Genomic DNA, 20335 nt, shown 5'->3' on the forward strand with positions numbered 1-20335 from the left:
TCTTCCAGAGTATATATAACTGCCAATTTACTGACATGGCTCAAAAAGAGTAAATGGCCTAGTTAAGGTCATCAACTAATGTGGCAGAGCAAGAAGTTGAAGCCAGGTCTATCTGTATCAAAGTCCAAACTGCCTCTACGGTTGCAAAGGGCTTTACAATATTGAAGCACTTTCACAGACAGTTTATCAATAGTCTCCAAAACAGAGTGAGCATACCTTAGAGGATGGGCAAAATTATCCCCTGGGGTACAAAAAATTTTATACTTTTAACGTAAAAGTTAAAAAAGGAAAACAATTTAAAAAATAAATAAAAAAGGCATCAAAGCTTTACTGATGTTGAACATATAGATTAATACTCTTCCTGGACTACAGATCAGTCTGTGAAACTTTTTTCGGGGGAACTGGGGGGTTGTACTAGGACAGAGGTGGTACCTTTCATCAGGTGTCCTGAGCCTGGTCCTCTCTTTGAAACCTCTTTCTCAGTTAGTGGTACTACTACACACCACTTGCTTAAGACTGAGACCTTCCTGACCTCTTTTTCACTCACAGAGCATCAACTAGCAAGTCCTATCTATTCTATTCTTTATTTAATTCAACATTGTCCAACTCTCTCCATCACTACTGCTAGTGAATAGACGCAAAAGGAATAGGAGTTGTATTCTCCACAAGAAGTTGCAGATTTCCCAAAATATATCATGCCCCTGGCATCCTGAGACAACAGCAGGACATTATAAATGGAAATTAAGGCTAATAATCATTCACAATAACCAAATACATATGATCAGCAATTTATGGCATTTAAATAGTTGTTGAGCACCTACCATGTAGGCAGGAGCTTTGACAGGTATAGAGGTATGTCAGAAATGGATCTGCCTGTGGAATCCCTGGGTGGCTCAGTGGTTTAGCACCTGCCTTCAGACCAGGGTGTGATCCTGGAGTCCCGGGATCGAGTCCCACATCAGACTCCCTACATGCTTCTCCCTCTGCCTGTGTCTCTGCCTCTCTCTCTCTCTCTCTCTCTCTGTCTCTCATGAATAAATAAATAAAATCTTAAAAAAAAAAAAGAAATGGATCTGCCAGGTACAGCACACTGACAACATAAGATAGAAAGTGATAAGTAACAAGAGAAAGGCACAATGTATAATGAAATCACAGGAGAAAGAGATCTAATTATGGGATCTAGAAGGTATGTGGAACAGGTGACATCTACCTGAAGTCTTTTTTTTTTAAGATTTTTTTTTTTTTTTTTTAATTCATGAGAGACACACACAGAGAGAGGCAGGCAGAGGGAGAAGCAGACTCCTTGTGGGGAGGCTGATATGGGACTCTATCCCAGGATCACAACCTGAGCCAAAGGCAGATGTTCAACCACTGAGCCACCCAGGTGTCCCTGCCTGAAGTCTTAAATAAGGACTAAGGTGTGGACCTGCAGCAGTAGGAAGGAGAGGCAGATGGAGGAAATAGCTTGAGCAAAAACACAGAAATTTTTATTTTCATTTAAAAAAAAGATTTTATTTATTTTTCTTGAGAGAGAGAGAGAGAGATAACAAAAGAGAGCACAGGGGATGGGGAAGAAGAGGGAGAAGCAGGGTACCTGCTGAGCAGGGAGCCTGATGTGGGGCTCCATCCCAGGACTCTGAGATCATGACCTGAGCCAAAGGGAAATGCTTAACCAACTGAGTCACCCAGGTGCACCAAAATACATAATTTTAAAATAACAATGTATGCATATAAGAAACTGTAAGTTGTTCTATTTGGCTGCAGATATAGGGACGAAACGAGAAGTTGCAAAGAGGAAGGCGAAATGGTGAGCTTTGAAATGACAGGCTTTTGGACTTTATTTTCAACCTCACACATCTTCCCTCTCTCCATCTGGTTCTCTTTTTGTCTAATTCTCTTTTGCATCTCCCTCCCCAGGGAGGAGCACACACTTGGAGAGAGAGGAGGACAAGATCAGAGGCAGGGAGCCTGTTAATGGGATTACAACTGCTCTGGAAAAAAAAAAATGGATCATAGTTTCAAGACATTCACAGGCTTGAACTTCCACTATTTTATAATAGTACAAAGCACTACAAATGTTAAGAAAGTAAAAAAAAAAAAAAAGTACTTACTGATTTTTTATTAGGCTGGCTGCTGTCATAGCCAGTGGTAACATCCCTTATATATAATATAGCAAATGTCCCACAGAACTTTGGATATTCTTTTGGAGAATCAAAATTGCGAAGCCTTTCAAATATACTTTTGATGGTGGTTGGATCATAACACAAGAAATATGAAGTTTTTGAAATATGATAACCATACCTGCACAAAGATTTAAGTGTTAAAATCAGATTTTAGATAACTTGAGAAAAGTATATATTCAAAGATAATTATTCTAGTATTATTTGGAAAGTGCATGTCTTTAGTTCAGTTTTAGAACTTTTTAAAAAGGACTATTTTCAAAATCAAATTTAGAAAGCTAAAAGCAGGACCAAAAAAATGAGAAATTTGGCAATTGAAATGATAAATTCATAATAATAGAACTTACTTTTCATAAACCTTGATCAGTTGCTGTTTCAATGTTATATTCTTGGTTTCCAGGTAAGCTGCCATCTCGGCAGCAACTACAGCTGCACTCACCCCATCTTTATCCAAAACCGAAGTGCCACACAGAAAACCTAAGAATTAAAACACATTTTTTAAAAAGATTTTATTTATTTATTCATGAGAGAGACACACATACAGAGAGAGAGGCAGAGACAGAGGGAGAAGCAGGCTCCATGCAGGAGCCTGGCGTGGGACTCCATCCTGGGTCTCCAGATCACGCCCTGGGCTGAAGGCGGCGCTAAACTGCTCAGCCACAGGGGCTGCCCCAAAACACATTTTTTAAAAAGGGGAAAACTTAAGCCTATAATAATTTCAATAGTTTTCATTTACAGAACCAGTGGATTTAAGAGCCTACAAATGGATGAAACCCACTGATACTGAAGATAGTTAGGGAACTTTTAAGGGTCTCCCCCACCCCTCTGTGGTTTTTATAATTCAAAATGCAAAACCAGAAGACAAAAATTCCTCTCCATAGAATTACTACATTTAAAAAAATTGCTCTCATTCAAATTTCAAGGATTTTAATATTTACTACATACCAATTGACTCCTCAAATGCAAAAAGGACTTCTTTTCCATTTGCCAGGAGGTCTTTTATCCGACTTCCAATCCATTTAAAACCTGGTAATGTTTCCTGAAATGCAGTGAAGGCCACTCTAGTTAAGTGACTCCTCATAAAGGCCTATTGCTAAGTGCAGGTAACACTCTCCTAGAGATCTTCTCTTACAGTTTTTAGTCCACACAGATTTATACAGTGGTAAGCACATAGCCAGGAAGTGCTTGGATTCATATTGCCATGAGTGATAACCCACTATTTATTGAACATAGAAAGAAGTGATTTACACCAACTATAATCCAACATTTGTAAGTGGTGATCAATATAGTTACATAGTAACATTAATACACACATATATTATAATCATCTACTATTTACCAAGCACTATTAACAGCCGCTTTATATCATTGGGGGTTTTTTGGTGGTTTTTTTTTTTTTAAGATTTTTAAAATTTATTAGACACACAGAGAGAGAGAGAGTGAGCACAAGCAGAGGGGAGCAGGAGAGGGAAAAGCAGGCTGCCCACTGAGTAGGGAGCCCTATGTGGGGCTGGATCCTAGAACCCTGAGATCGTGACCTGAGCTGAAATCAAGAGTCAGTTGCTTAACTGACAGAGCCACCCAGGTGCCCTATCATTGCCTTTTTTAATGATTACAAAAACTCTGTTGCTGAAACAGAAGCTCAGAGACTTAGTGAATTTGCCCAAGATTATGCTGTATGTAAGAGATGGAGCGAGCATTTAATGACACTGCTTCTCAGAAACTGGCCTTTGGGCTGTATTATAAGTACTAAAACGAGAGCACCTATTAAAGTTGTGATTTAGTTTCCTGAGTAATCGATCGATTGGTTACTCAGTTTCCTGAGTAATCAAAGGCCACAATGCTTTTTAATGATGCACAGCGTATGCTTGAACCAAGTGTTCCTTACTGCAATACCAAGGCCTAAATAAAACCAAGAAAGTTACTAAGCACTTCTTTGGTAATTAGATTTGGGGACTTTTCATCTGTGAGTTACTGTTCACTTTAAGGACATGAACTGTTTTAGAGTCAATAGAAAGAGCATGTGATATAGACTGATTCTAGAGCTCACCATTACTAACTTAGGATTCCCACTTCACCTCTCTACTTCCTCAGTGGGAAAAACTAAAAACCAAAACCGCTGCTGCCCTCCACAGAACCAACAACAAACACAAGTAACCAAATTTATAATACTGGTCTTCAGAATCATGTTTTTGTTTCTCTTTTGTGCTCGTTATGCATTTTTCTTGCCATAGGTATTAACGAGAAAAATGTTAACATTACTGTCATTCAGAATCTTAGGCTTGAATACATTTTTCAATTTCTTCTCTTTTGCTATTTGTATTATTATTATTTTTTTAAGTAGGCTCCATGCCCAATATGGAGCCCAATGTAGAGCTTGAACTCATGATTGTGAGATCGAGACCTGAGCTGAGATCAAGAGTTGGACACTTTACCAGCTGAACCACGCAGGTGCCCCTTTGTTTATATTTTTTCTAAAAGCCTGAAATTGAAAGTTTTATTTCATTAAAACAGGTATAATTTTCTTTTATTCATCCAATCAGTATTAAGAGGCGTAGCTTGGCTATGGCTCAAAAAAAGTGATCAGAGGTGACATCTGCACTGATATTTGGCAAAGATGGCAGAGGAAAAGCAATTTAATTGGCATCAGTCCCAGAAGCTATAAAAATTGTTAGCCTAACTGCCAAAGGCTTACAAAGGTTAATGATCTGTGCTGAGAGAGAGTTATTTGTTTCTTGGGTGTCGAACATTGGGTCTTAATTTACAATTTAGAAGACTAAGTTTCTGAAGACTGAATTTGAAGAGCCTAAACAATGGCCAATGATACCTACAATTTTTTTGGAATGGAGTTTATATTACTGATGAAGTCACTGGTTTTCTCAGTATAAAAACCAGATTTTGTTGTATGGAATAAGTTTTAGTGCAATTTTTAAAGAATATCTTATCTTAGTTCCAGAAATTCACATACTGGATGGACGTGGCTCAAGGTGTCTAAATCATCAAGAGATTAAGCAAGTGTTAACAGAATTAGAAAAAAAAGGCGGGACTATAAATCAAATCAAGTCAGTTTTGGTGGGAAGATGGCTTTGATGTATAGAAATCGATTTAGAAAAGTAGCACACAGATGTTATCTGTTCTTACTTCAAAATGAAATCCTTCTTTAAGTGCAATTGCCTTCAAAATTTTGGAAGAGACTGTGGTGGCTAACATATAAACGTTCTTCACATCAGCATTTCTTGATTTATTTTTCTTCCAGCAATCAAACATCCACCACCCAAACAAAGCTGCCAATTCATTCCCTGTGAAAACTTTCCAATGACCACTGTAGAGAGAATGAAAATTCAAGTCAAGACTTTTATACCTTCTCACTAAAATTTCTTGACCCTAAGATACACAAATTACCATCTTTCACATAGGAAAATCCAAAAACTAGTATATGAGATTTCTGAGAAAATATTTAGTACTTATTTCTAGCTCACCAGTGGGTGAACTTAGGGTAGAAAGGGCAGCTGTGCCTGTTAAAAAATTATTACACTATAACTTTAATTCTCCTACCAAACGTGAAAAAAGTTATATGATGTCCTGTCTATGTAAGGATATCTGTCACAACATTATATTGGCAAAAATACACAGCAATCCCAAGGACCAAGATTAGAAAATGATTAATATTGATAAAGCAATCTGTTGGGATATTATACCATTTTAAAAAGTAATATTTTAAACAATATTGAAGTACTGAAAAAAGTGCCCACAGTATAATATTAAGTGGAAGACAATCAAGATATGAAAAATGTATGTAATATGATAACAATTTTATAAAAACAAGTAGATTTTAAATGTCTGAGTAGAAAAAACAGGAAGGAAATGTCAAAATGCCAACCTCCGGGGGTTATCTTTGGATAATGGACTTACAGGAAATTTGTTTTCTTATTTTTTATTGTTTCAAATGAATCTGTAAGACTCAATATTAAAGACAGTTTTTCAAAATTTAAGATTTTATTTAAGTGCCAGGTTTACTTACTTCTCCTGAAGTTCTGCCACTGCTAGTCGATCTGCATCAGGATCTGTGGCTAGCACTACGCGGGCATGTTCTTTCTCTGCCAGTCTCAAAGAAAGTTCCTGAAACAGTGAGCCAGATCACCAGATTGTATTCCAGATATTAAATTCAGTGTTAATATTCCTAAATGTATAGGCACTATGTTAGTTGACATAAATTTTAGAAGGAATAGAGTTTGGCTAAATTTAAAAGAAGCCTAGAAGTAGGGATATTCACCAGTGAGATTTCAAATAAAACAGAATATTTGGCTCAAATATAATTTAAATTATGTAAACTAAAGTGGTTTCTGCCTTTCTAAGTAATCTTTGCATTGTCAATAAGTTCTGTCTATTGATGAAGTTTAATGCACTAATAATAATTTAAATAAAGAAAAAAAATACCAGCACAGATTCTCCTTCTTCAGGATTTGGACATTTAACAGTAGAAAAGTCTGGATCAGGATCTTTTTGTTCTGGTACTGGAATTGGAGGCTTAAAACCAAACACTTGAAAAGCCAGCTGCACATAGTCATGTCCGACTCCATGAAAAGATGTATGTACAAATTTCAAGGTAGTCTTTGAGTTTAATTCCCTATAAAGGAAAAGAATTATTCAATCAAAATCATAAAATGTGGTACTTGTGATATAATTAAAATTAGCTAGGGAGGAAGTTAAAATCTATTTTTTAGGATAAAGAAAATACACTCAGCATGCCAGGATGCTTTCCAGCAATAGTGTTAGCTATTTATAGAATAGTTAAGGAAATGTGGAAATAAGGCAAAATCAAATTTTAGAGAAAATTTCCTAATCTCATATAAAGAAAACACATGTTTAGCTATAATTTTTAATAGCTTTATTAAGAAGTAATTAATACACTATACAATTCATTTACTTAAAGTATACAATTCAATGGCTTTTACTATATTCACAGATTCAACCATTACCATAATCAATTTTAGAACATTCTCATTACCCCTGAAAGAAACTCTGTACCCAGAGCCACCACCCCCAACACTCCCATTCCTCCTAGTGATAGGCAATCACTAATATACCCTCTGTCTGTTTCTATCTCTCTATTGATTTGCCTTCTCTGGACATTTTATACAAACAGAATCATACATTCTGTGGTCCTTTGTGACTGGCTTCTTTCACCTAGCATGTTTCCAAAGTTTATCCATGTGTGGTATGTATCAGTATTTCTTTTTACAGCTGAATAATATTTCATTGTATAGATATACCACAGTTTATCCATTTATCAGTTGATAGATATTTGGGTTATTTCCACCTTTTAAGTATGATGACTAGTACTATTTAGCTATACTTTTAATATAATGAATAGCCAACATATTTTTATCCCTATTTCTTTACTTTATTCATCAATCTTATTAAATGGTAATGCTATCCTATATTCCCTTTTGGATACCTGTGAAAACAGATCTTTTTAAGATCTTCCATGTATCTTCTGCAAATGTCCTGTAGAGGATCTCTCTTCAGTGGGCTGGTATCCACTAAATTATCATTCCAGGAACCATTCCAAGGTTCCACACATTCTTCTATACATTTCAGAATTTCTTTATCGTGAGGAGATGTGATCTGAGCACCAGTTTCCCAATAAACCTAGATGACAGGTAAATACGACTATAAATACTGGAAATGTTGGCCAGATATTTTTAGCTACAGTAGGGATATTTGGCTTTATAAAGAAGCTTCCCAAATTAATTAAGTAGAAAATGTCAACATGGGACTAACTTTATACCAAAGGATGTTGATGATGATCCCACAGGGACTCTTCAATAAAATGATCATGTATTATTTTCACTTTTAGAAGTCTACTTTAATAACAATACAAGTAAAATATAATCTGGGTATCATTATGACAACATATTAATATGTATATACCATAGAATCCACTCATAGATCTATAACTATATACTGAAGATAATCTAAGAAATCATGGGATATCTATAAAATTTGATACTAAGAAATCTTAGCATGATAAAGGAGTTCTGTGATAAAGAAGAAATTATTTCTCAGTTAAAAGTATATGTCACAGCAGAGAAAGTCTATATCAGGAAGGATAATTAGCATGTTAATTATTACATATACATTTTGGTATATGTATTTTCAGCACTTAATGAATGAAAATACATTTCATTAAACCGTCAGTTTGCCAAGTAGCTTGATCAATAAGACATTAGGAACAGTTAACAAAAAAAAGCAAGAAAATGTATTTCTATAATTCATAGGATCTCAAAGTTAGAAGGGACTCTGCTTAGAGAATATCTATACTGACTTCAACCATATATGTGACAGGACTACCCTCTTTTGCATCCTGAATGAAGGAAAGAAGAATACATATATGGACTACGTACTAAGCTCTGTGCCAAACAAGATAGTAGACTAGATGACCTAAAAATTCTCATTCTATAGACACCTTAAAATGTGAGCTAATGTCAGAAAAACATTACCTAAAATGCATAGCTTAGTTCATAAGAAAAGGGAAAACTTCAGGCAATGGGAAAAAAAGAAAACCAAAGTGATTTAAGGCTGTGAGCTGATGCTGTGACTGCCTAGGGTTTGGGAACTGTCCACTTCTCCGGTTTTTGGGTTGCAATGCCATGTAGAAGGTAGGAAATTGGAGACCTGAAGATGTTCCCCCTTTCAGTAGAAATACAGAATAGAAGTTCTGCCCACTAGTATAGAAAGGTGTAAGGAAGCATGTCTATTCAACAGGTTTTTACAAACTTTCAAATCTGAGGTCTCAGTTAACACAGAAATTGCTCCCAGTAAGTGAAACTTCTAGTTCCTGTAGAAATTTAAAAATTTAAATTTTTAAATCACTGCTAAACCTTAGTTATAACACAGGTGCAGATTAAACATAACATTTTCATCGATCTGATTGGCAAAGACCAAAATGATAATATGGAAGGTATAGGATAAAGATCCTCATACATTGTTAGTGAGATTATCAATTGGTACAACCACCTTGAATACAGAATGATAAATTTTCTTTCACTGCTCCGAGTGATGCTCCCACATTCCAAGCCACAAAAAAAAAAAAAATTCTATCCATAGGTTCCTTCAGGAAAACTTATAAATGAAATTTATAAATTTACCATGAAAATTTATAAAACATGAGAAAGAACTTCTAGCCTTTCTCCTTGCTCATTTCTTCTTGCTTTGTATATGGATGTGATGCCTAGAGGTACAACCATTATATGAGGTTTACACTTGAAGGAAAGGCCAAAAAAAACCCTGCAGAGATGCCAGGCCCAACAACACTGAGCTACAGAACCCTGCTAGCAGCCACCTACCTGTGGACTTTACTTTATTTGTGACAAATAAATTCCTATCAGCTTAACCATTTTTGTGGATTTTCTGAACCTATTGCAGAAAGTATCCCAATCTGATATAATAAAAGAAAAATCCATGCAACAAAATATACCCATGAATAAACTTTAAAAGAAATATGAAGGGGAGGTGCGTGGGTGCCTCAGTTGGTTAAGTGTCTGCCTTCAGCTCAGGTTATGATCCCAGGATCCTGGCATAGAGCCCAGCATAGGGCTGAGCAGGGAGCCTGCTTCGCCCTCTCCTATTCCCCTTGCTTGTGCTCTCTCTCTCTGTAAAATAAATAAAATCTTTCAAAAATATATGAAAAGGACAGGATGCCTGGGTGGTTCAGTCAGTTAAGCGTCTGCCTTTGGCTCAGGTCATGATCCCAGGGTCCTGGAATTGAGCCCCGCATCAGGCTCTTTGCTCAGCAGGGAGTCTGCTTTAAATATTAAAAAAATATTTAAAATGTTACTAGAGTATATAATAGAAGTTTTGAAAGAATAGAAAGATATATACTATTCATGAATAAAGAGACTCAATAAGTAATATAAAAATATTGAGGCTTCTTAGAGTAATCTACAAATGAGATATGATACCAATAAAAATGCCAAAATAACTTTTTTCCCAAATGGAAAACATATCATGATACTATGATTGGAAAAATATAAATAAAGTCAAAGTCAAATGATAACATGGGGGGAAAATACCTGCAAAACAGATAACCAAGAGCCACTTTTTATGTATAAAGGGTTCTCACAAATCACTAAGAAAAAGAGCAAGAGCCCAAGAGAAAAATGGACAAAACTTTCAACATACTTCTCAGGAAAGGGAAAACAAATATCATGCAAATATGGATGGCTGGGTGGCTCAGTTGGTTGGGTGTCTACCTTCAACTCAAGTCATGATCCTGGAGTCCAGGGATTGAGCCTTACATCAGGCTCCCTGCTCAGTGGGAGTCTGCTTCTCTCTCTGCCCCTTTCCTTGCTCATGCTCTCTCTCTCTCTCTCTCTCTTTCAAATAAAACCTTTAAAAAATACCATGCAAATAAATGAAAAGATGCTCAACCTTAGTTATAACACAGGTGCAGATTAAACATAACATTTTCATCGATCTGATTGGCAAAGACCAAAATGATAATATGGAAGGTATGGGATAAAGATTCTCATACATCGTTAGTGAGAATATCAATTGGTACAACCACCTTGAATACAGAATGATAAATTTTCTTTCATATGTCTTTAACTCAAAAGTTTCACTTCTAGAAATTTATTCTATAGTCAACAGTGCCACAGAAGTATATGTGCGCCACAAATGCAAGCCACTTACATAAATTTAAATTTTCTAGTAACCACATTGGGAAAGACAAAAAGAAACAGGTAAGATTAATGGTAATATACTTCATACAGCCCAATATATCCAAAATATTATCATTTTAACATGTAATCAATACAAAATTAATGAAATATTGTACATTCCTTTTTCATACTAAGTCTTTGAAATCTGGTGTGTATTTTACACTTTCAGCACATCTCAGTTTAGACTACTCATATTTTATTTTATTTATTTTTAATTTTTAAAAAGATTTTATTTATTCATGAGAGACACAGAGAGAGGCAGAGACATAGGCAGAGGGAGGAGTAGGCTCCATGTAGGGAGCCCGATGCAGGACTCCAGGATCATCACACCCTGGGCAGAAGATAAGCACTCAACCACTGAATCACCCAGGTGTCCCGAGACTAGTCATATTTTAAATGTTCAATAGCCACAGGTGGCTAGTGACTACCATGTTGGACAATGCAGGTATAATAGCTAATTTATTGAGCACTAGGCATTTTTCATGCAATATCCCTTTAATCCTTATTCTCACTCTATGGCCTTGGTTCTATTATTTTCCCTAGTTTGCAGATGGGGAATCTAAAGCATAGGGAAATGAACTTGTACAGGGTAATAAAGCTTCTGAATGGGGCAGACAGGTTTTAAACCCAACCCATAGTGTTAACTACTATTCTATACTGATTATATAAATCTACTTGCACACATGGATGAAGACATATGTAGAATAATATTCTATGTAGCACTGTTGATAAGTAGCAGATGATCAGAAACAAACTGTTCATCAACAGAGGATTGGTTAAATATATCAGGATTATGGGGAACCTGGGTGGCTCAGTTGGTTAAACATTCAACTCTTGATTTCAGCTCAGGCCATGATCTCAGAGTCATGAGATCAAGCCCCATGTCATGCTCCACGCTCAGTGCAGAGTCTACCTGAGATTCTCTCTCTCTCCCCATAACCATGTATTCTTTAAATAAATAAAATCTTAAAAAAATAAATCAGGATTCGTTTATATAGATTTTTAAAGATGAATGAGGCAGACCTATCTCCCTATCAAGTGATTGATTGAGAGAATGATCTCTAAGACTATTTCATGCTGTTGCATGAAAAAAGCAAGGTGCAGAACACTCCATATAGTACTCTACCACTTATGAAAAAAAAATGTGGGAGTGACAAATACATATGTGATTACATGTACTGGGGGTAAACTAATACCAGAAACAGTATTTGCTTCTGAAAAGGGGTATGGGGTGGGAGGAGGGAGAAATGGGAGAGATACTTTTTACTATTTAACTTTATACACTAACTTTTATCCTTTTTACCTTATATTTTAAGAAAAAAAAATCTTTAAGGCCTTGAGGCTTTATGTGACAAATATGTTTGCCAGCAATGAATATCAAAACAAGACTAAGTCCCTTCATCCATGAGTTTGTACTGAGGAGTGGGGTTGGAGAAGGTCAAACAAGTCGAAAAAGAAACAATTCATCCTAAAGTAAGCAGATAATCAGAGATGGTGATAAATTTGTGAAGGAAATAAACAAGATGAGAAAGTCATTGGGGGAAGCCACTTTGGATAAGGAGGCCTGGGAAGATCTCTTCAAGGAAATAACATCTGGGCAGGAACCTGAAGGATGAAAATAAACAAATCTGCAAGATTAAGGAAGAGCAATGAAAGCAAAGGAAGACCATCTACAAAGGCTCAGAGATGGGAACGGGTTTGGTATATGGAGGACAAAGGAGAAGAAAGAAGAGACAGTGTGACCAGAATGCAGTGAGCACAGGAGGGGAATGAATGAAATGAGGCAGGAGGCAGTCCTGTAAACCCCAAAGAGTTTGGATTTTATTTGGAGAGTGAGAAGTCACTGGAGAATTTTAAGCAGGGAAGTAACATGATCTGTTCATATTTTAAAAGATCATCTGGCTGCTTGGTGGAAAATGGATTTTAGGGGGAACAATGGGAGCAGGGAAGAGAGCAGTTAGGATGCTCTAGCTCTGACAGAGGATAACAATGCTTTAGAATGGTTGAGGTAGAAGAAGTGAGCAGAAGCAAACATTCAACATACATTTTATTTTATTTTTTTAAAGATTTATTTATTCATGAGAGACACAGAGAGAGAGAGAGAGAGAGAGAGGCAGAGACATAGGCAGAGGGAGAAGCAAACTCCCTGCAGGGAGCCCGATGTGGAACTCGATCCCAGGACCCCTGGATCACGCCCTGAGCTGAAGGCAGACGCCCAACCGCTGAGCTACCCAGGCATCCCTCAACATACATTTTAGAGGCAGAATCTGTTAAACCTGTTAGTAGTTTAAATGTTAGATGCTAAGGAAAAGGAGTAATCAAGAATAATCTTTGGTTTTTGTTTGGGTGGGTGGTAATGCCAATTTATAGAGACAGGGAAGAATGGGGGAGGAACACATTTGGGCATGTATGTGAGAGGCTGTGGGGGAATTAAGACTTCTAGAGACACTAATTCTGAAATGTCTGTTAGACATGCCAGTGGTATCAAGTACATCGCTGGATTTAGGAGTCTGATCTGATGCTCAGAGGAGAGATCTGGGTCTCAGCTCTCTTGGACAGTTGACTTCTCTTTCCTTACAACTCTCTTCTTATCCCTTTGGTTTTGATGGCACTAATCTCTCCTGGTCTTTCTATATCTCCAGCACTTCTTTCTCCCTTCTCTTAAAGTTGATATTCCCTAGGGATCCCTTTTGGGCCTGTTTTTTTACTATATACTATCTCTGAGCCACTTATCCAAGTAAAAGACTTCCAAATATGCTTACATGTTCTAATATGTATGATGGACCCAAAATCTGTAACTTCAGCCTAGATTTCTCCCCCAAACAACAGATCTATATATCCCATTGCTTACAGGATGTTGCTACCTGGTTGACCCACAAATGCCTCAAATTTAGTATGTCCCAAACTGAATTCATCATGCTTCTTCTCTGCCTCTGTGCGTGGTAACACTACTCATTTAGCTAACCAGGACCAAAATCTTAAATTAGTATTAAATCTTCTTGTCCCCAGTTAAAAAAAAAAAAAGAGCTCAGTGTACCTCCCACACAAGAAGAGAAACAAATATAAAGTCATGCACTCATCAGCCAGGAGCCTCTAACACTGGCTCAATATTGTGCTGTATCCTCTGTTTGCCACTCTTTACCCTTCCCCACCCCGCTTTCTGCCCTGGAGACCGATACATCACATGGATCCTTTGGCCAATGGTACGTCCCAGTAGAAGACTGCAGGGAAAAGAGCATCAGATCAAGGTACTGTTTCTCTGGCTCATAGTTGTACACATTGAGAAGTAATAAGGGTCACCAGGGAAACACATTCTTAGAGAGCTGGTCCTCATGTTTTTATCTTCCTGTCCCCAACATCTAAGCCTGCTCCTCAGTGATGAGAATATACTCTGCGCATGTTATTTATTTATTTATTTTCATCTTTTTTTTTAAAGATTTTATTTATTCATTCATGAGAGACACCGAGAGAGAGAGGCAGAAACACAGGCAGAAAAAAAAAAAAAAAAGAAAGAAAGAAAGAAACACAGGCAGAAGGAGAAGCAGGCTCCATGCAGGGAGCCCATCGTAGGACTAGATCCCGGGTCTCCAGGACCATACCCTGGGCTGAAGGCGGTGCTAAACCGCTGAGCCACCCAGGCTGCCTGGTGCATATTATTTAAATTAAGGACTAAGAAATAAGCAAAAATTAGGAGACCAAGGTTTACCTTGTATCCATTGTCTTCTTTGCGGTTATGAGAAGCAGTAATCATCACACCTGCAACCGCTTTGAGCTCCTGGACTGCATATGGCTGAAAAAACAGTAACACCATAATTCCATTTTGCTTTCCAGGTACTTACACATTTGACATAAGAATAACCTTGATTAAATAGCGGGAGAAGACATTAAGACATAAATAGCCTAAAACTTTAACTAACAATCAACTCCACACTGAGTGGGATCTAACTAAAGTCATCTGTTAGGTCACCAATAGCTACCTAATTGTTAGACTGAATGGTTTTTTCCTCCTAGCCTAATTTTCCTTAGTCCTATAAACCTTTCTTATTATTTTGTTCATTTAACAGATATTTAATGAACACCTCCTATATGCCAGACTCTGGTAATATGAGTGGTGAGTATAATCTTAAAAATGTTAGTGTTGGAAGTTAGTTTAGGAATCATCTAATCTATCATATTTTACACATTAGAAAATCATAAGGGAGAAGATTCACAGGTAGAACATAGCTCTACTGACTTCCAGTGTGAAGATATTTACATATACTCCATGACCTTTATAACATATATAGGTCAACTCATCATCTTCTTCCCCAAGTTAATTCCCAGGTTGGATTTCCTTTGTTCTCTGTAGTAGCTATCGTTTGTCAGCCTAGGATGTTCCCCCTACCCCTTTTACCATCACATCTGATTCTTCTCCTCCTGGCCATAGGGATATGAACACAAGATCCAGGTCTGACCAGAGTAAATTATTTGCCTGATGATATGATTCAGAGACTGGCTCATAAAAGCCCGGTCAGTGTCCTTCCCCAAGATGTTTCTTCTGCAGCTAGTTCAGGAAAATTGCCTTTTTGACTCATGGTGATAAAGGGTGTAAATCTGGGACCACCAAAAATATCTTCCATATATATTAGAGCAAATCTATTTGTAATGAGAGAGGAAGGCCAACACACAGGAATTGAAGGTAGTTGGAACTGGCAAACCAAATAGCAGAATCCTACAGATATGGTCTAGATTTCTGGACCCTTCCTGTTTTCTGTATCCATTAGAGTTCATTATTTAGTGATTCCTGCCATTCTTTGAGCCACTCAATATATTTCCAATTAATCACTAGAATATTTTATAGAGACATCATCTATTCCTCAAGTATTTGAGAAAACTTGCCTATAAAATAATCTGGACCTGCCATTTTTAATTTGAAAAGATTTTTTAAAAATTCCATTTGAGGGACACCTGGGTGGCTCAGTTAGTTAAGCATCTGCCTTTGGCTTGGGCCATGATCCAGGTGTCCTAGGATCCAGCCAGGGAGTCTGATTCTCTCTCTCTCTCCCTCCCCACTGCTTGTTCTCTCTCTTTCAAATAAATAAATAAAATCTTTTTAAAAAATTCCAGTTGAGTTTCATTATGCTCTTCAGGTTTTCTATTTATTTTTAAAAATATTTTGTTTATTTATTTGAGAGACAGAGCAAGCAAGCATGAATGAGGGGCAGAGGCAGAGGGAGAGGGAGAAGCAGACTCCTCACAGATCAGGGAGCCTGATGTAGGGCTCAATCCCAGGACCCCAATATCATGACTTGAACCATAGGCAGATGCTTAACCAACTGAGCCACCCAGGTGCCCCTAGGTTTTCTATTTCTTATCAGTTTTGATGTATCAATTATTGTAGGAAACTGGCCATTTCATCTAAGCTTTCATATTTATTTGCGTAATGTTCAAAATACTGTAGTTTTCTTAATCTCTACTGTATATATTATGCTCCCTTTTAATTTGTCTATCTCTTTTTTTCTTGAGCATCCTTTTTTTTTTTTTAATGTTTTTTTTTTTTAAGTTTTTTTTTTTTTTTTTTTTTTTAAATTTATGATAGTCACACAGAGAGAGAGAGAGAGGCGGAGACACAGGCAGAGGGAGAAGCAGGCTCCATGCACCAGGAGCCCGATGTGGGACTCGATTCCGGGTCTCCAGGATCGCGCCCTGGGCCAAAGGCAGGCGCCAAACCGCTGCGCCACCCAGGGATCCCTTTCTTGAGCATCCTTGACAAAGGATGGTCTATTTTTATTAATCTCTTCAGAGAGTCAACTTTTGCTTTTATTCATGCCCTGTTTTTTAAAATTTTCTATTTAATTTATTTTTTCTTCAGAACTTCACTCCTCTCTTTCTTTTACTTTATTTAGATTAAGTCTATTTTGGTTATAACATACTCAGTTAAAGGGTTTTAGCTCATTATTTTTTCATCTTCCCTTTTTCTGATATGTTCATTAAGTCTATATATTTCCCTTGAAGTAGGGCTTTAGTTATATTCCATACTTATTGCTATTTATTATTTTTATTATGGCTTAGTTTCAAATATAGGTAGTCCTTGTTTTGCACAGTTCAAGATACATGAATTTCTGGTACCATGTTAGCTAAATAACATCCAACAACACGGTCAACAACAACACAGTCTCCTAACAACACATTTAAATTTCAGTCACCATAGTATATTAACTGTGAGAAACTGCATCAAGTGTAAACTTGCTAGTTCCTCAGTCTACAAATAGTATGTATATAAGAACTCTATCATGATCAATGACCAATCATATCACTATGTTAAAGTCTGTCAGTGATATGTGCATCTGTTATCAGCTCTCAACAGACAGCAAAGCATGTAGTTGTGTTGCCTCCTTAACTCCTGGTGATAAATCAATATGATAGGGTACAAAAATGAATAACTGAAAGAAAGACCTGGCCAATAAATATGAGAGTGCAGCAAAGAAACAAAGTAACAACAATGGAAGGGAAATTTGAATCAAACATAAATGGAATTATAGAAAAAAACAGTTAGGAATGTTGACATTGCTGTCATTCAAGAGACTCTAGACATGCAACCCGATGAATTTAGTGAACATATGGATATAAAAGGAATGTGGTTGTGATGAAAAGGATGAAGATGTCCCAGGGGAAGTGATATTGGCAAACAAAGCTCACATTAAAGGAACTCTCAGAGAAAAATCACAATATTGAAAGCACAACAGATAAAATATGGGAAGCTGATCGAAACTTATTAGGAACATGATAATTCACCAAGACATAGATAGAAAGGATGCTCACTCATATTAAGTTATACAACAAAAAGTAAGTACTGTTCATACTCTTTATCTACCTACCAAGTAGGTTACCTAAATCTGTCTATCTAGACACACAGTCTATCTACCTAAGTAATCTCTATACCCAACATGGGGCTCAAACTCATGACACCAAGATCAAGAGTCACATGCTTTTCCAACTGAGCCAGCCAGATGCCCCTGTACTGTTCATACTCTTGATAAATTTTTTCCAAGAAATAAAATATTTTATTATCAATGTTTTTAATGTTTTAATTAGAGTGTACTAAAATAACCATCAATTTTACTATTTTTTTCTTTTCCTTATACATTTTTAACCAAGAAGAGGGTATTAATGTTTTGACAAAAAATTTTAAAGTTCACAGAACAGTTGTAATTTTTCCATTTTTTTTTAAAGATTTTATTTATTCGTTTGACACAGAAAGAGAGAGAGAATACAAGCAGGGGGAGCAGCAGGCAGAGGTAGAGGGAAAAGCAGACTCCCCGCTGAGCAGGGAGCCTGAGGTGGGGCTTGACCCCAGGACCCTGAGATCACAATCTGAGCTGAAGGCAGACACTTAACTGAGCCACCCAGGTGCCCCTCTATTGTTTATTAAGGATCACTGTACATGGTTTCAGCTTGTAGTTGTCTTTATAGTCCTGTACTCCAATGCAAAGCAAGGACTGCTTATAGTTTCTAATCTTTATTATGATATCTTCCTTAATCCAGGAATTATTTATAACTATGTTTTTAAAATTCCAAATATATGGAGTTTTGTGAGTTTCTTATCTCTAATCTCATTGCATTGGGGTTCAGGACCATGGCTTGATAAGCAGTTCTCAGATATTTATTGAAATTTCCTTTGTGGCCTTACTTGGTAAGAATGAATATCCTGCCATTACTGAATACAGGGTTTTCACACACCGCCCCCACTCAGATCAAGCATGTTAATAGTGTGTTCAAATTTATCCTCAGTCATTTTTATCTGCTTGATAAATCAGTTTCTGAAAGAAGAGTATTAGGACATCAGACCATTACTGTGGACTTATCTTGTTATAGATCAAATTCTTTGGTGGGCCAGCACATGCTTGTTGAATGAAAATAAGCTCAGAGCAATATTTGTTTTCCTTCTTTGGTCCTTCATATCACTTAATAGAGAACTACGAGCATGACAAAGATGTGAATTCCAGTTGAATTAAGAAATCTTTTCAAGAGCAACAAATTGTACAATCAATAACATGGCACACTTACTACAAAAGGTGTAGGAACATATCTTGAAAAAAGGTACACAGGAACATCTTTGGCCAGTAAGACTGCAGCAGTGAGTTTAGCAAGTCTAAAAAAAGAGAGAGAGAGAGAGAGAGAGATTTCACTTAGTTTTTAGCTTACCATACATTTTAAAACCCAAACTTCCATAAATATTTCATATTGTAATTATTCTGAATATATAGTAGCCTAATACAACCAATTCTTACAATCACTGGTTATTTAGGCTTCATGCTCCAACTTAAAAACATTAAGTAAGATTTTTTTAAAAAGGAACTTAATAAGAAATAGAACTGATATTTTAATTTCTTCCTTTTTCCTCATTCATCTTTTGATGGCTCCTTTACTAAGAAATAAAACCCCAAAAAGGCAAGAAAGAATGGAGGAAAGTGAAATAAGAGACTTGGATAAACACAAATGCTTAATTAACCCCTGAAAAAGGTATCACTATCTCATGATTATCTATGTGTGAAAATACCCCAAAACTAATTAAATAGGAGAATAATGAGAGAATACAAGCTGTATAATCACTTCTACTGAATGTTTTTGCCAAAATATAAAAATCATAAGCTATGATGGTGTCATTCTAAATACTAACTCTATTTAAAAATTTTAATCCTGCCTGTAAGAGCTAAAGGTTATACTAGAAGGTTTAAAATGCTTCTATTTGAGCTCCAAAATAAACATCAGCATGTTATCACATTTCTATTTGACAGTTTCCCATTTCAGAAATCCTCCTAATTTTTTTTTCAGGCTTTACTCCAATCCAACTTAATCTCTGAAACAATTAACACTGTACCTCTGGCTGCTGCAGCTGCTAGTTACTTGACCTCGGGTGTCATACCCAACAACAAAGCCTCTCTGCTTGAAGTCTGAGAAACATCTTTCAAGGTATTTGTACATTCCCTGAAGCAGATAAACACAAAAGATTAGTTCTGACTAATACCTGCATTTTCCATAACTTAAGATCTATTATTTTTATGTGTAGTGTGCCACTTACTGGTTCATAGGAAACTGGCTTCCGCCTTTATGCTCATATATACCAGTATGGGAACAGTCTTCAAATATGAGATGACAAACATTTATTTCCTCAAGTTTCAGATACATTTTCTATCACAGAAATATCAATTATGTAACTATAAAAGCCATTATGATATAAAACATTAGGGAAAAAAGAAGGGACAGAGAGTGAGTATGTTTAAAAAAATCGTTAGAAGAACCAAAAGAAAATGTTTCTTGCCTTAAGGCTACAGAGAACAGAATCTTGATCATTTTAGGCTCTGCTAAATCATAAGACTGAAGCCAACCAAAAAGATTTGAGCTACTTATGAGAAACATTTTTTTTTTTTTTTGAGAAACATTTTTAATCAG

General features: G+C 36.5%; 1 protein-coding gene and 1 long non-coding RNA gene across 6 annotated transcripts in view; one reads left to right on the plus strand and one right to left on the minus strand.

The window, feature by feature from the left end:
- LOC144294887 (uncharacterized) overlaps positions 1-20335 on the plus strand; it is a 58822-nt gene that overhangs the window by 27093 nt on the left and 11394 nt on the right. For all 5 annotated transcript variants that reach the window (XR_013362257.1, XR_013362255.1, XR_013362256.1 and 2 more), the window contains one exon: positions 19718-19855. This is a non-coding gene — a long non-coding RNA (uncharacterized LOC144294887). The remainder of the gene's footprint in view (positions 1-19717; positions 19856-20335) is intronic.
- Positions 1-20335, minus strand: part of PGM2L1 (phosphoglucomutase 2 like 1) — a 55190-nt gene that overhangs the window by 8761 nt on the left and 26094 nt on the right. Inside the window, exons 3-12 of the mRNA XM_077866970.1 lie at positions 19764-19870; positions 18950-19034; positions 14610-14693; positions 7639-7832; positions 6618-6807; positions 6202-6299; positions 5322-5502; positions 3126-3219; positions 2528-2657; positions 2112-2301 (exon numbers count right to left, since the gene is read on the minus strand). Of these exons, the coding sequence (XP_077723096.1) occupies positions 2112-2301; positions 2528-2657; positions 3126-3219; positions 5322-5502; positions 6202-6299; positions 6618-6807; positions 7639-7832; positions 14610-14693; positions 18950-19034; positions 19764-19870 (1353 nt within the window). The remainder of the gene's footprint in view (positions 1-2111; positions 2302-2527; positions 2658-3125; positions 3220-5321; positions 5503-6201; positions 6300-6617; positions 6808-7638; positions 7833-14609; positions 14694-18949; positions 19035-19763; positions 19871-20335) is intronic.

The sequence above is a fragment of the Canis aureus genome, chromosome 23 (genome assembly GCF_053574225.1).
Source record: "Canis aureus isolate CA01 chromosome 23, VMU_Caureus_v.1.0, whole genome shotgun sequence".
Classification (NCBI taxonomy): domain Eukaryota; kingdom Metazoa; phylum Chordata; class Mammalia; order Carnivora; family Canidae; genus Canis; species Canis aureus.